At 47.1% G+C, this 16,480-nt stretch overlaps 1 protein-coding gene across 1 annotated transcript in view; it reads right to left on the minus strand.

Moving 5' to 3' along the window:
* Dscam1 (Down syndrome cell adhesion molecule 1) overlaps nucleotides 1-16,480 on the minus strand; it is a 194,844-nt gene that overhangs the window by 100,946 nt on the left and 77,418 nt on the right. The window contains exons 10-17 of the mRNA XM_070121435.1: nucleotides 15,944-16,067; nucleotides 2,999-3,177; nucleotides 2,714-2,842; nucleotides 2,116-2,241; nucleotides 1,119-1,263; nucleotides 747-905; nucleotides 429-523; nucleotides 26-187 (exon numbers count right to left, since the gene is read on the minus strand). Of these exons, the coding sequence (XP_069977536.1) occupies nucleotides 26-187; nucleotides 429-523; nucleotides 747-905; nucleotides 1,119-1,263; nucleotides 2,116-2,241; nucleotides 2,714-2,842; nucleotides 2,999-3,177; nucleotides 15,944-16,067 (1,119 nt within the window). The remainder of the gene's footprint in view (nucleotides 1-25; nucleotides 188-428; nucleotides 524-746; nucleotides 906-1,118; nucleotides 1,264-2,115; nucleotides 2,242-2,713; nucleotides 2,843-2,998; nucleotides 3,178-15,943; nucleotides 16,068-16,480) is intronic.

Consider the following 16,480-nt stretch of genomic DNA (forward strand, 5'->3'; position numbering starts at 1 on the left):
TTCAAAACAAACAAATTGTTCTCACCCATGACCTGTACATCAAGATCTCCACGAGCAATGTAACCCTCTCTATTGCGGGCAACACAGGTGTATCTTCCTTGGTCAGTGGAGCCCTGGACAGCTTCAACGATGAGAGTGCCATTGGGGAATGTCTTCTGGCGGTGGTTGATGGGCAGCATGCGGCCGTCTAAAAATTATGGATAACTTGTATCTTACAGTAACCATATAATCCTACATGCTCCCATCATTACTGCCTTAAAAAAATACTGCTTCATATCTTTGTTTCTGTGCAGACTAATAATTTTTTAGAAACTATCTATGGTACACTATAGCTTGTCAATATAGTTAACAAAAGTATAATTAAAGGTATTAATATTTTACTCTTATGTCACTCACATCATTGAAAACTATCATAAAACCATACTTACTCTTTTCCCAAACAATAGAGTCAATGGGATATCCAGTAACGGGGCAGTGTACAACCAAGTTTTCTCCAGCAACAACTGCAGACTTAGCCATAGGCCTGTAGGTGCATTTTCATTTAGTAACATTCCAAAGTATAACAACTTTGTGGAAAAATAGGATCACATTAATGGTAATGTCTATTATAAATCATTTTTTTTATACTAATAATGTCATGAGAATTCAATGATTGGTATTTCCTTCCATAATACTTAAAGCGATGAAAATTACAAACCAATAGAAATTTCAAAATTAAAATTAATATCCGAAAATCCCCGTCTCACCTAATATAGGGCAATCCATAGACATTGAGCCTGGCGGCATGACGAACAGAGCCAACAGTGGAGGAAGCAATGCAAGCATAGAGGCCACCATCAATTGTGTCAACTGCAGAGATGTTCAAATAGGAGACCACTTCACCATTCACTTCACCGATTTGCATGCTGAAAAGAAAATTTTCATGAAAGTTTATTAAAAAAAATATATATCTTTCTACAGTGCTCTTTGCATCCTTTATATCAATATTCAAAACAATGAAATTACTTCAATAATGTTCCTCAACACATGATATAACCAAAGAACAAAGTCACACATGTTATCATCCCTACACTATTCCCTTTCAAGCAGTCTAAAAATACAACTATTCTTAGTCTAACCGTTCAGAGTTAGCGAGGCGAGCTCCGTCAAGTTCCCATGTGATCTCAGGGGCAGGCCTGCCAGCTGCGACACACTTGAGGAATACTGCTGGTCCAGGTTGGAGAGTGATGGTTTGGAAGGTGTCAATCAGCTGTGGGGGCTTGGCTGATCAGAGGGAAAAAATCATTAGAAATAACAAAATAACTACAATAAACATGATAACAACATGATAATGATAATAGCAATGGTGATTATGGTAATAGCAATGATGATAATGATAATGCTAATGATAATAATGATAAGAGTAATGATGATAATGATAATAGCAATGATGATAATGATAATAGCAATTATGATGATGATAATACTGATGATGTTGATAATAATACCAATTATGATATTTGCAATTATCATCATCATAACACTGATGATGATAATAGCAATGATGACGATGATGATGATGATGATGATAATGGTGATGATGATGATGATGATGATGATGATGATGATGATGATGATGATGATGATAATGGTGATGATGATGATGATGATAATGGTGATGATGATGATGATGATGATGATGATGATGATGATGATGATGATGATGATGATGATGATGATGATGATGATGATGATAATGATGATGACAATAACCTATAACAACAATAATAATAACAATAATAAAAATATCAATAATAACAATAATAACAATATAATGATAATAGCAACAATAATAACAGCAACAATAACTACAACAACAATAATAATATTATTATCATTATCATTATCATTATCATTATCATTATTATTATTAGTTTTATTATTATCATCATTATCATTATCATTATCATTATCATTAGTATAATTATCATTATTACTATCATTACTATTATTACTATCATTATTATTATCATCATTATAATTACCATTACAACAATAATGATAATAAATAATCATATTTTACATATAATAATTTTTACATCTGCCTATATCTTTTCATATATTTTATGTACTTACATCGTCCTCCAAGTTTGAGTTCAGCGGTTCCTTGTGCCGATTCCTGGTCATTCCTAACAAAACACTGGTACATTCCCTTGTCCTCACGACCAACGGTGTCAATGCGAAGAACAGCTTCCTTGTGGTCTAAAAAATACAATCAAACGATGAAGACAACTTTCAAAATATGAACAGATACAGTCAATTTAGTTTCATTTTTTCTAAACAGTATTTTCTTACACTTCTGTCTATTACAAAATATGGAAACTTTCCTTTATCTTTCCCATCAAAAATTAGTAAACACTCAACATAAAACTAAGCTTAAGAGAAGTGAGTACTAGTCAAAAAAATAGAAAAAAAATCACCTTTAAAATCTGTGTATCAAATATCCCCTCCAGCATCAAGATCACTCCATTAAAACTTATATATTCAGCATATGAAAAGCAAGAACTTTTGATCTACTAAGGATCTTGAGTACCATCTCTATAATAGATGGATATCAAAAGTGAATTTAGGCTTAAGAAAAAGATTTCTCTAGAAATCCATTTTCTTTTTTGATAACCAGATATAGTAATATCAGCTTAAGGAATTATGAGACTGAATGTACAAAAAGACTTACCGAGTGGAATGCCATCCTTGAGCCAAGTAACTGACTTAACAGGGTTGCCTCGGTAGGTGCAGGTAAAGGTTGCTGGGCGTCCAAATTCAACAGTCTGAACCTTGGGTTCAACTTGGGCACTTAGGGGAGCTTAGAGAGAGAAAAAAGTACATAATCATCCATGATAGTGAACTGTTCTGACAGACAATTATTTGTCACAATCTGGTATAGCATGATAAATAATTTTCTTAAATGTGTATGTATCCGAAAATGCACATATCAATACATAGGACTTTTATACCCTACCCGTGACAGTGAGCACAGTCTCGACGCTCTCGCCGCCGACAGAGTTGTTGACGACGCACAGGTACTTGCCAGAGTGCTCCACCTTGGCGTTGATGATGACCAGGGTTCCTCCCACTTGCTTCACGCGGTCGCCGAGTTCCACTGCTGCCTTGCGTCCTCCTTCGGAAACCTTGAACCACCTGGGGGAAAATGCAAGTATTAGAATCTCTGTCAATTTTATTTTAGACCTTTGCACCGACTTTTTTTTTTTTTTTTTTACTTTATAGGAAGAAATTATCTAATGGAAGAATAGGCAAAATATACAAATATAGATAATCTATGATGAACAATAATAGTCTTACTTAAGGCTGAAGATTATTCACAATACCAAGAAAGATGAAATGGTGCAAAGATCCACAAATGATGATATAGTCACCAAAAAACTCGAAAATTTGGCATCTGCTCCCGTTCTATGGCAGTTGGTGATCACGAGTTCACATTAGTCTTGACAAAGCAGATTTAAGTCTGTCCGTATAAGCATTTGAATAAACTTTTCCCAAAAAAAGAAAACACAAATAAGCCACATTCCAGAAGTAGATTCTCAACAGGAGTGAGTCATGAGGCATGTTCCTTCACAGAACCGCATTCCATGAACTTAACTGATGCCCCGGAATCATGGCCAGCAATACTCAAGGTTCATTTAGTAAAGCTTTTTAGGGGTAGGTGTATATTCCATCTAAAATGTAATTCGGAGAATAATTCACATCGTTCAGATATGAATTCGCTTTTAAATAGTAGAAAAAAGGGGCACGGAGATTCATCCATCGGGTTTTGATCACACAAACTTCCCAACTTACCGATGAGAAGGGACGGGAAAACCCTGAAGAGGACATAAAAGAGTCACGTGACCTCTTAGCTTTCCCATGACTCGAGAAAGGTCACTCCCAGGCAGTCGTGGTGCGATGTTTCCCGCCGGAGCTAAAACAAACCCGATTTTTAACACCCGCTTTTATACAGGCAACTAACTCACTGGAGCCGAAACATGGGTACAGACTCATGCCACTTTTCGCCGATTGTACATATACGTTCCCAAAGATCGTAAACTAAATAATGATAATGAAGAGAAAAAAAGAACATATTTACGTAAGACGAGAAACCTAGAGAGCGCGACGTCGAGGCTTACGTGTACATGGGGATGGGGTAGGCCTGTGCAGGGCAGAAGAGCGAGGCCGTGGACCCCAAGAGAAGCGACGCCTCAGACAGTCTGCTGCCAGTCATGCGGGGGGGAACTCGACTCTTGGGCTCTGTGAGGACACGCTTATTTCTGTGTTTCTCTCTCTCTCTCTCTCTCTCTCTCTCTCTCTCTCTCTCTCTCTCTCTCTCTCTCTCTCTCTCTCTCTCTCTCTCTCTCTCTCTCTCTCTCTCTCTCTCTCTCTCTCTCTCTCTCTCTCTCTCTCTCTCTCTCTCCCCCCCCCTGATCTAAGTGTTGGTGATCAGTACCACCACCGCCTCTAGCACATCCACATGAAACTTTACTTGTTGAACGCCTCTCTAACGGGTTCCTTACTTATATTTTGGCACAGGGTACGCCTGGGCAGGGCAGAAAAGGGAAGCCGAGGATTCAATCTCGACTGCGACCTCTGGCACTCGAGTTCTAGTGACTCGTGGGGGGACTTGACTCTTTGGATCTGATAGAAACACAGAGTAAGAAAAGCAAAGGAAAATAAAGAAGGGGGAACACGAAAATGCACCTAGGAGCCTGAGAGTTGTTTCGCCTAGATAAATTTAGAACCTCAACCCCAACTGCCGACGAAGGCTGGTGGAGGCTGGCTGAAAAATTTACCTGTACTCCGGAAGGGGGAAGGCCTGGGCGGGACAGAGGAGGGCGAGACTTAACCCTGAGTCCCCTGAGAGCTCCTGCAGTCTGTCCCCCGATACCCTTGGAGGACCGTGGCTTCCCGGTGCTGTAGAACCCGAGTGTTAAGTGTGCATTCGTGAAAATCAGTTACATTTCGATACCAAAAGTCAGACAGCTATTGTAAGCAAGAAGCCTGAAGATCTGATGCTGTACCTTATGACTCTGCGGTTCCTGAACTCCAGATTTCATTACTGCCTTTTAAAGGTTCTTGTGAAATGCCATAGATCCAAACTATCCTCAAAATAACATAAGAACGAATTTCGGCAATCACATTTCTAAGCGACAGCCAAGACATCAGAGCAATCTAACTATAGTACATACTTCCACTTACACAACACACGCTACCTGATAATATGACAAAGGCCTAAAACCCCTGACTCGGCGGAACGCCCAATCTGTTCTTGCGACGCCGAAAAATGAGCATAAATGACAAGAACGCGAGGCGCGAGCGGAGCCGTTGACCCGCCCGGGCCGCCTGGGAGGTGCGGCTTTAAGCTGCAAGAACATCCGATCGATACCCACGTGGAGTGAGAGAGCTCGAGCGGGTCTCTACAACCTTGACGAGAGAGGCAAGTCTCGTGACGCTATTATTAAACTCGCTCTTTATTTCCTCTTTTTCTTTTCGCGTTATAAGGTTTGTGATATGCGCGTTCGTTTTAACGTGTGTGTGTTGTGATGAAATGATGCTTATACAGCTCTTTGCCAACTGCATGCTGGAAATCTATGAATGAAGTGTTCTCGCCCTGAGCGCTCTGGTCGCTCCGCTCTCTTTCATTCACAAACAAACGCGTGCTTGTTTCCCCTCTCTCCGTCCCTTTTATATTGTTTCGTTTTTCTTGAGCCTTCAAACCGCTGCTTTATGTTTTGGTGCACTTGAGCACGGTAAAACACCTAAATAGTTAAGGCTTTACTACAGTAGACTCCTGAATGTAAAAAATAAACAAATAAACGTAAAGCAATTTAAAAATTCGATTATTCATTGGCTGTGTACAATCCAATTATTGCCCACAGATATTCCACGGACATCAGCATTCTACGTACTCAACGCGCCTCTGGTATAGTGACGTTTCCCGCCAAAAATGTGGCCGCAGACTGCATGGGGCTCGCGAGGGCGAGAGGAGGGGGAGGCTCGTACCACATGACCCAAAACTCTCGCGCACACACGCACGCACACCGCTCCAAGGTTAACTTTCCGAGTTTGCTTTACATACAAACTGGCACCGTATTCATGAAGCCCGGAAGCGAGACTTAAGGAGCCGGTCCTTATACCCTGAAGGCTCCTCTACAGGGCCATCCTTACCTGTAGCTGGGCACGGGGAAGGCCTGGACGCGGCACGTTAGCGAGGCCGTGCCGCCCCCGGCGACGTCCAACGGGAACGGGATCTCCTGCAGCTTCGGGGCAGTACTCGTGGTCGCATCTATTGAATGTTGCACTTACTAAACGTTTCGCGAAGTTTGGGAAATGTAACCGTGTCGTATCTCAGCTTTTGGTTTGGGCTGAAGATGCCGGGCTACGTTACGCATGACGCTGATGTATAGGGGAGAGTGCTCAACCGACTACTCATGGCTACAGAGAGTTGTGTCTGTGTCTAGAGGAACCTGCCCAAAACCTCAAGGGCCGGAAGAGGCTGCAGACACTCGTACCTGTACTCGGGGATGGGAAAACCTTGCAGGTTGCACACTAAGGACTTTGAGGACTTCGCCGGGATGGAGCTTGGGATGGGCCATTCGCGGATTCTTGGCGCTGAACTGGCCTGAGGTTCTGCCAGGCAAAGCCAAAACAAACTGAGTGCTGGAAATCTAACATAATCTTGCCAAGGTGGGTTTGGGTTCCCCTGGGAAGGCATTTACACCGCTGTCGGATAATCTCCAAAAACTAACACAATGCACACGGATCCACAATATGTGAAATAGCATCTGAGTCGCAATCAACAGTTACTTTGAACGCACCTGTATGAAGGGACCGGGTGCCCCTGAACGGCGCACGAAAGAGACGTCCGGTCGCCCGCAGGCACTTGACTCTCCAAAAAACGAATTCCTGTGTCTTTCACTGACGGCCTGACAGTTGCCGTCAGTTCTTCACATGAAAAACACAAAGTGCGTTGGGTAGCAGACAAATTGCCTTTCTCGGCCACTCGCGGCCTGTCCCTGAGCCTGACTGTTGGCTACAAGTTACCCTGTGCATTATTCCCCTTCCTCTTCGGACCACTGGCACCGGGTGGATAAGATCACTCACCTGTTTTATATAAAGATGATCTCTGGTTACTCGCTGGACCACGCGCTGGCCAACGGGTATAATACCAGCAAGAAGACTTACCTGGCGATGGGCGCGGGAGAGCCCTGCACGCTACACGTCAGGGCAGCAGGGTCTCCCTGGCCCACGGAGCGCACCTGCCCCATGGAGTCCCCGTCCCTGCGCGTGGGTCTGACACTCGCTTGGGGCACTGGGGGTGCGGAGGGACACCTCGCTCGTCATGCGTGTTCAGGCATTCGTTTTCAGGGAGCAGCATTTACAGTAGGCGTGTGGGTGGTTGTGTGTGTGTGTGTGTACACAAATACCAACCTGAAGGCGGGCGTGGGATGGCCCTGGACCATGCAGAGGAGAGTCCCGGTATCTCCTCGAGACGTTTTCCTCTGCATGACCTTAACGTCGGAGTCTTTCACTGTGGGTCTTACGTTGGTCGTGGGTTCTTGAAAGATCGTCAACAGAATTTAAACTCAGGTCTGCTTCATAAGTTAGCAAGCATTCCTGAGTCCGCCCCAAAGCCGTGTGACAATAATCTTTGTTATCCAGTTAACGCAATGTGACTTTCAAATGTAGAGTTTTGTAAAAAATAATAAATAAACAGTATCATACTAGAAAGTCGTTTCTATACTTCTATAAAAAAAAAAAAAAAAGCAAAACGAACATAATGAAACGCAACCCTTCCTTCCGACCCGACTCACCTCACGGCCGGAGCGGGGGACGCCTGCACATTGCACGTCAGGGCAGTCGGGGACCCCCTGCCGACGGAGCGCATCTGCCCCATGAACTCGCCGTCCCTTCGCGTGGGCCTGACGCTCGCCTGCGGCACTGGGGATGGACGAGGCAGCCGTTCGCAGCGTGTGTCGTGTTTCGTCTTTTTGTGCGTCTCTTTCTACTTTTGTCTCGGGGTAGAATGCATTTTCTGGGAGACAAATGTTAGGGGAGGGGGCGCCGATACGAAGAAATGTTATAGCGGGCAATCAAATTTACCGTACGAATATAGGCGCGGGCGTGTGTACGTTCGTGTCGCGACATACCAACCTGAAAGAGGGCGTGGGATGGCCCTGCACCGTGCAGAGCAGCGTCCCCGTGAGTCCTTGGGACGTTTTGCTTTCCAGGAGTTTGATGCCGGAGTCCTTGACGGTGGGACGCATGTTGGTTGTGGGTTCTAGGGAGGGCGAGGAGAGGAACCAGAGAGGGGTTGAATCGTAACCGTGGCTCATACTTCAAAGTACTGTCAATTCAGGCTCGGCGCAAGCCTGAATCACTAAAAGAACGACTCGCGTGGTTGTTTTCCCTTTGCTCTGAAGCCTGAATCAGAGGTGTCATATATCCAAGAATGGCTTTTCTACGAAACGAAAATTTCTGTGTCGATTTCATTTCACAAGCTATATTTGCGGATATGTGCAGTCTATAAAAAATACACAAAAGCAACTCATTTTCCTCTCTCTCCCTCTCTTCTTGCTCTCCCTCTCCTAAAATGAAGCCTAGCAACATCCATGCCCAACATTACCTGAACGAGGGAGTGGGAGCGGCCTGGACAGGGCAGGTGAGAGCCGTCGGGGCGCCATGCTTCACCAAGCGCTTCTGCCCCATGATGTCGCCGTCTTTGACTGCCGGGGGCACACTGGCGTGGGGCACTGCAGCGCCAGCCACATGTTGTCGTCGTTAGTTGTTTTAGTATTTGTTATGTTTTCCGTTTGGCTGTCCACGTTTTCTTATTTTTTGCCCTATTTATGCCTATTAGGAGCTCAGTGCTGTTTTTTTTTAAGAACTTGTACCGACTGTATAAGTGTGTGTGTGTGTGTGTGTGTGTGTGTGTGTGTGTGTGTGTGTGTGTGTGTGTGTGTGTGTGTGTGTGTGTGTGTGTGTGTGTGTGTGTGTGAGTGTGTGTGTATGTGTAACAGAGAGAGAGAGAGAGAGAGAGAGAGAGAGAGAGAGAGAGAGAGAGAGAGAGAGAGAGAGAGAGAGAGAGAGAGAGAGAGAGAGAGAGAGAGAGAGAGAGAGAGAGAGAATCAAACCGAAATGGCTTTCCGGGGAAACCATCCACAGCTCCCAAAGACTTAAGCCCTCCAAGGTCCTGCTCGAGCGAGTGCCCAGACGTACCTGTGCGCGGGGACGGGGTGCGCCTGAGCCTGGCACATCAGCGTGGCCGCCCTGCCCTCGCTTGTTCCAGAGGCCTCTAATTTCTCTCTAAGAGAGAGTCGTGGCGCTGCCAGGCCTACCGGCTCTACAAACGGACAATTAGTGCATCTCAATAACTCTTTATGGCATCGAGCGCCTGGCTGGGCCCGTGGCTGCTCTGCCGCCTCGCTGCGACCTTCTCTCTAGCGACGGAGACTGGACTTACCTGTACTCGGGGACCGGGTGCGCCTGGGCCCTGCAGGTGAGCGTGGCCGTGTTCCCTACTTCGGTTCCGGAGGCATCTACCTTCTCACTCAGCGAAAGCCGTGGTCCCGCCAGACCCACTGGCTCTACATCGCGACAAAATCAGGAAAATAACCCTCATGCCACTAATTTACCTATAGACATTTGATCATCACAATCCCCTGCCGTCAACCGTGAGGGTTTTGGTTTTGTGATATAACTTATCTTACCTGTACTGGGGGACGGGGTGCGCTTGGGCCCTGCACAGGAGGGTGGCTGAGGCGCCCGCGCCCGTCTGGGAAGCGTCTACTTTCTCGCTGACCGACAGGCGAGGGCCTGCCAGCCCGACTGGCTCTACAATACGAATGAGAATAGAGGTTTTGCACACGACAACCTTTCCTGGTCCATGTAGAGTAAGCCTGCCGTCATTTCAGATTCAGAATATTACGCAAACATAATGCTTCTGGAAATATCTAATGAGTCAAAAACTGCGATCCACAATCCTTTCCACTTCGTTCATTGCCATGTGTCAACAACTCCAACTGCGCGTCACCTCCCAATGCCCAGCACAGCCTTTGCCTTGCGAAGGGCCAAGAGATGGGCGGCCGAAGGCGTGAGGCACGGAAGGGAAGCATTCGGTGCGAGCCGGCGCCTTCCTCCCCCGCAATTCACACCTGCCTCTCCGCTCCATTTTCTCACAGCAAAACCCGACAACCACCCGAATTAGCCCAATAAATAACCACGCCAGCGACAAGAGTGCACAATAGAAATTGATTTGCTACTCCGTAACGAGCCCTGCCACTCGCCCCGAGGACCGCCGAGGGGAACTAAATCTCCGTTCCCGAACAGGCTCCTGCGTCCTTCGCACACAAGGCGGAGCTGACATTTTTTTTCTTATCAAAGTTAGAGCTATAGAACACGCTGTCAGACAGAAAGATATATATATGTATGTAAATACATGTAAACAAATATATATATATATATATATATATATATATATATATATATATATATATATATATATACGTATCTATATTCATATATTTGTATATGCATATATATATACATATATATATGAAGGTATGTATGTATATATATATATATATATATATATATATATATATATATATATATATATATATATACATGTATGTATACATGTAAGTATGTATGCACACACACACACACACACACACACACACACACACACACACACACACACACACACACACACACACACACACACACACACACACATAAATATATTTATGTGTGAGTGTGCGTGTATGTATATGTATATGCATATGTATATGTATATATATGTATATATGTATAAGTAGAGAGGTAGAGTATAAGTAGAGAGAGAGAGAGAGAGAGAGAGAGAGAGAGAGAGAGAGAGAGAGAGAGAGAGAGAGAGAGAGAGAGAGAGAGAGAGAGAGAGATTGAGAGAGAGAGATACACAAGCACACGCATATACAAACATACAAACGTACACACAACCATACTGTGTACACATTTCCCCAGAATTTAAAAAAAAAAACATTTTCGAAGCCTCAACGGAGGGTGAATATCCCGAGATCTCTCCCCTTAAAAAACAGAGAAGTCCTGACCTGTACTCGGGCGTAGGATGTGCCTGGGCCTTGCACGTGAGCGTGGATGTCCTACCCACGCCCGTGTCTGACCCATCGAACCGCTCGCTGGCAGACAGGCGCGGGGCGGCCAGACCAACAGGCTCTATCGCCAAGAATAATTCATCATAAATCAGCACATTAATGCCGCTAACTCTACGTGAAACCTGAAGCAGGGGGGATGATGTAGGTGTTTGTCAGTAGGTGTCTAAATTAAGGAATACGGGTGCGCCTTCGTAGATTTCGCCCTACTCGACAGATAAGCAGCGCTGGCGGGTACCTGAACAGCGGCGTGGGGTGAGCCTGGGCGGGGCACAGGAGCGCGGCGGCCTCCCCGACGTCAGCAGCCGACGCCAGCCCCATCAGCTTCTCGCTCAGGGACAGGCGCGGGGCCGTGAGACTGGCAGGCTCTGGTGCCGGCAATGAATAATTAATTACTGATTGGCACTGCCGCCTCTCTCTGGGCATTGTAGGCTTCCGCCATCCCTACGAGGAACGCGTATCCGTCAACCCAATTTGCATAATGCATGGGCCTACAACTCCATCTATAATGCACACTCATCGGCCCATTACCGTCCGCATATGGGCCCACGAGATGCACTGAATGTTGTATAGCAAACCCCTTGATAAAGTGGATGCTGGCAATAGAAACGCAGAGTGTCACCTTCCAATATGATCCAAGGCTCCCGCCCATTGCAGGATTCGCGTGCAGTCAACCTTACCTTGTGCTGAGGGCGAGGCAGAATCTCGACGGCCAGCGAGCCTTTCAGCAGCACTCACCTGTAGGTCGGGACGGGATGGGCCTGTGCGTCGCAGGTCAGCACGCCGTCATTGCCCACGGCGGTGACACTAGCTAGGCCAGTAACTTTGTCCGTGAGGGCCATCCGGGGGGCGGTCAGACTCCTGGGTTCTGGTGTTGTTCAGTTGGCAATTTAGTGTTCAGTGCGACTGACTTTGTGTCGCGGTCTACCGAGGGAACCTGAATTCTTAACATATGTTTTAGCCTCTTTTTAAAATATGCTGACGGAAAGAGCCACAGCATATCAGCGTATTCGGTTATTTACCTATTTATTTTTCTTGACTGTAGAATCGCGTGACTTTCCTTAATTTACGAAGCTGAATGACCTGCACGTGTAATAAGTTCCGAAGGTGAACTCACCTATATTTCGGCAAGGGGTGAGCCTGAGCTTCGCAGGTCATAGCAGCCGCCTTGCCCGCGGCGGCCGCTGCTACCAAGCCGGACACTTTGTCGCTCAGAGCCATCCTGGGGGCCGAGAGGCTCTGGGGCTCTGTTGGCGCCGTGTCATGTTATTCTTCTAGTAATCTACTTGGCTCATATGACTAGACAAAATTAATATCTACCCTAAGGATGGAGCGATGAAAACAGTACTGGCGTGCGCTTGTGTGTCGGTATTCATGTTGTGTACACTCACCTGTGCACGGGGATCGGGTGTGCCTGAGCTTCACAAGTCATTACAGCCGTTGTGCTAACTGCTGCCGAAGACATCAGCACGGACACTTTGTCACTCAGAGCCATCTTTGGGGCAGAGAGGCTGCGCGGCTCTGTCGGTACCACCATGCGCTACTGATATTGTTACACGTTTCCCCGAAAGTATTTGGCAGGAGCTTGGACAAGGTTACCCCCGAACGTATTAAAATAAGATATACAGCGCCAGATCCAATATCCTCTTTCTGTTCATATATCTGCGAGTGTCTGTGTACGCGTGTGTGCCTGTGCAGGCTAACAGGTGTGTAACTGACCTGTGCACGGGGACCGGGTGCGCTTGGGCCTCGCAGGAAAGCACGGCGTTTTCGCCCTGAGCAGCAGACGACGCCCCGACGGTGATCTTGTCACTGAGAGCCATGCGAGGCGCCGTCAGACTCCGGGGCTCTGTTTCACGGACGTTTGTATCACAGACAGATAAACACTGATTGATAGAAGCCCAGTTTACTTGAGTTAAAAGATCCATTACGCATCTAGTGCAATGTTGCCTCTGTTACTTACGGGAGCCTTCGCAGTACCTGGACCGGGAGGCACATTCCTTGCATATTTCCCTCGATCCCAAGGTTCACATCCAACTATCACATAGAAAGTATCCATCCTCTGTAACCAAGAAAGATAAAGCCACTTCTACACACTGAGGCGAAGGCAGACTCTAATAAGTAACTTATCCTGCTTCCCATTACTTGTGTTGGGGCACGGGAAAGGCCTGGGCAGAGCACGTGAGGGTGGCCGGCTGCGAGACCTCGGCGGCGGAGGCGATCAGCTTCTCGCTGACGGACAGTCTGGGCGCCGCGAGACCCATGGCCTCTGTGACACGAGATCGTAAGCATTCCTTCGCGTTAGGGACACCGCCAAGGAGCCTCCCTGCTACCCGTTATTTATTTTTTTCTGAATGTGACTGAATAATATCCCTCCCTTTATAATGAAAAAGTTCAAGTTTTCTGCTAAATTGATCATCAATATTTACTACCGATCTTTGATATATACCAACATCTGGAGTACTACACACTACCTGTAATTCCCCTTTCAGCATTCAGCAAACTCAGTGATGAGTATTTTGGGATATTCAGTTTAACATAAAAGGTGAATGCGATGAAAGCGGCGATAACTCTTCTGTCTGTGTTTGTGTTTGTTTGTATGTGTGTGTGTGTGGGGGGGGGGGGTGCGTGTACATGTCTGTTCGCTTGCAATCGGATTAGATCACCTAGTCACAAGAGTTGCGATAGGAACAGCATCGTAAAACAAACAGCAACAGGCAGTTGTGATATAAAACACAACCCGCATCACAGAAAGCAAAACATATTTTTGGTGACGATCACAGAGCCTGTGACAAGCTCGCTCCCGACGTTACCTGAAGGTGGGCGTCGGATGCGCCTGGGCCTTGCAGTGCAGCGTGGCAGGTGTGCCCTCGCGAGTGCCTGCTAGGTGGAAGGTCTCGTCCAAGGTGAGGCGAGGTCCCACGTGTCCCAAAGGTTCTGTTTACACAATCCTTCACGTCACGTGCTGCTCGAGTCTCCCTGGAGCTTGAATGTTCCCTCCCAAGACGTCTGACATTGCTTGCAAATGTGGAATCTGTCTCACTTCCACTACTAAATATCCTGCCCCCGTCACACACCCCTCCTCTCCCACCTTGCCTTCCACCGTGTATAGCTTAAACACACTCACCTGTGCATGGGCGAAGGGTGAGCTTGAGCTTCGCAGGCCAGCGTGGCAGCCCCCCCTACTCTGGCCTCCGAAAACCCATGCTTCTCCTCGAGGGTGAGACGCGGGCCCACGTGACCCACCGGCGCTGAGTAAGCAATGGTCAGTTAACACCTCACGCACTTGCACCTGAATCGCGCCCCTGAATGTTGCCTGCGAATACCAACCTTCGACCGTCTTGAATGCTATCTCGGCTGTCCCTTTTTATACGTTCGTCCCGACAATAGGATTGCAATTATCGCCGATGAATGGATAAAACGATAAGGATAATAACAAATTAAAGAAAAGAAAAATCAAGGAAAGAAAGCAAGCGCTCTTGATAAGCAACGTGACCGAGCAACTCACTTAAACACCGGCGCGGGATAGGCCTGGGTCTTGCAGTGCAACGTGGCCGGGGCGCCTCCCCTGCTCTCCGTTGTGATGAATTTCTCCTCTTTGGTCAGCCGAGGGGCCGCGTGGGCCACGGGGGCTGAGGGGCGGAGGGTTAGGCGACCTGCTAGGTCTAATACGGGGGGAGACTGAATGTTGCTACGGAACGGGTTGCGGCCGTATGTAAAGGCAAAGAACCTAGCTTATTTACGAATATAAATATGTGTATAATACCTATGCATGTACAAAAGTATGTATATACGTATGAACACGTAATACCGATTGCTCGTCAGCGAACTGTTCCTGAATCCACCTCAATTAATCTACCGCCCCCCCCCCTTCCCCTCCCGACACCTCCGCCCGCAGCGCGAATCCGAGAGCACCGCACCAAAGGCCAGCGTAATGCGACAGGCAAATAGCTCCCAGCCAGTCCACACAATAACCGGAAATGCGCCTGTCGCTCAAATATTAGACGGAATATGAAGTTCCAATGTGGAATACTTTCATGTTTTTTATGTTTATGTATGTGTGCTTACGTATGCATGCACGTCTCAATATAGGCGTAAACTCTCGTACGTATGTATATGATCTAAGTGCTGGATAAGTGTGCGCACTGCGTGTGTGCCATCTACCTGACTGTGGGCGGAGGAGAGGCCTGCGCCTGGCAGAAGAGGGACAGGGCGGCGCCGCTCGTCCTCGTGAAGGCCTCCAAGTCGCGCTGGTTCGTGAGTCTCGGGGCGCTGCTGCCGACGGGCTCTGCGCAAGGGCGGCACGGGCGTCGCCGGGGAATTAGGGCAGTGTAGGTCCTCAATTTCAATATGATTTTAGCCTGCTTTGTCGGATGTTGGGACGGGGTAAAGGGGAAATAGAGAAAGAGAAAATCTGCCCTGCCTCATTTACCTATCCCGCCTGTCTCTTGACACTCTGATGGAAACTTCATTACTCTTACTCCTAATCCACTTTCGCTTCCTCGCTTACTGCTCCTCTTTCTTTTCATTCTTTTCTTTCCCATCGTCCTCAGGTTCAGTATTTTCTTATCTTATAAGCAGCCTAACAACCAAGTTCCCGAGCATCGAGACGTTGTGTAACTACTTTCGACCTCATCTACATTTTTGACATTTAAACATTTACACACACACACACACACACACACACACACACACACACACACACACACACACACACACACACACACACACACACACACACACACACACACACACACACACCGTACCTTGTGGTAGGAGGAGGCGACGCCTGTGCTTGGCAGAGGAGCGCCACTGCCTCGCCCTTGTGACGAGAGAAGGACTCGGATTCCCTGCTGCTGGTAAACTTGGGGCTGCTCCCGCCCATTGGCTCTGGAGGGCGTTAGGGTAAGGCAGGGGTACTTTAGATCATCCATTGCTCACTTCCTCACTCAATGACTAGCTCGCTCACTCACTCTCTTCCCCATTCCGATATACACTGAATGTTGGGCGGTCCCTTTATCTTACAGTGTGTAGAGAGTCCTGTCAAACTCATCATAGACAGCTGCCATGCCAGACGTTGTCTTTTAGCAGAAGCCTCGGGGTACTAGCAAGCGGTGGGCAGTTACCTGAACGCGGGCGGGGGCGACGCCTGGGCCTGGCAGAAGAGCGACACGCCCTCGCCCTCTCGCTCTGAAAAGGCCTCCAGCTCCGTCCTGCTGGTGAATTTCGGGCCGCTGCTGCCCACGCCACCTGCCGCCGCACAATAACGTGGCTCACATACAAACATTCATAAACGTCCTTCA

Source organism: Penaeus vannamei, chromosome 4, assembly GCF_042767895.1.
Source record: "Penaeus vannamei isolate JL-2024 chromosome 4, ASM4276789v1, whole genome shotgun sequence".
Classification (NCBI taxonomy): Eukaryota; Metazoa; Arthropoda; class Malacostraca; order Decapoda; family Penaeidae; genus Penaeus; species Penaeus vannamei.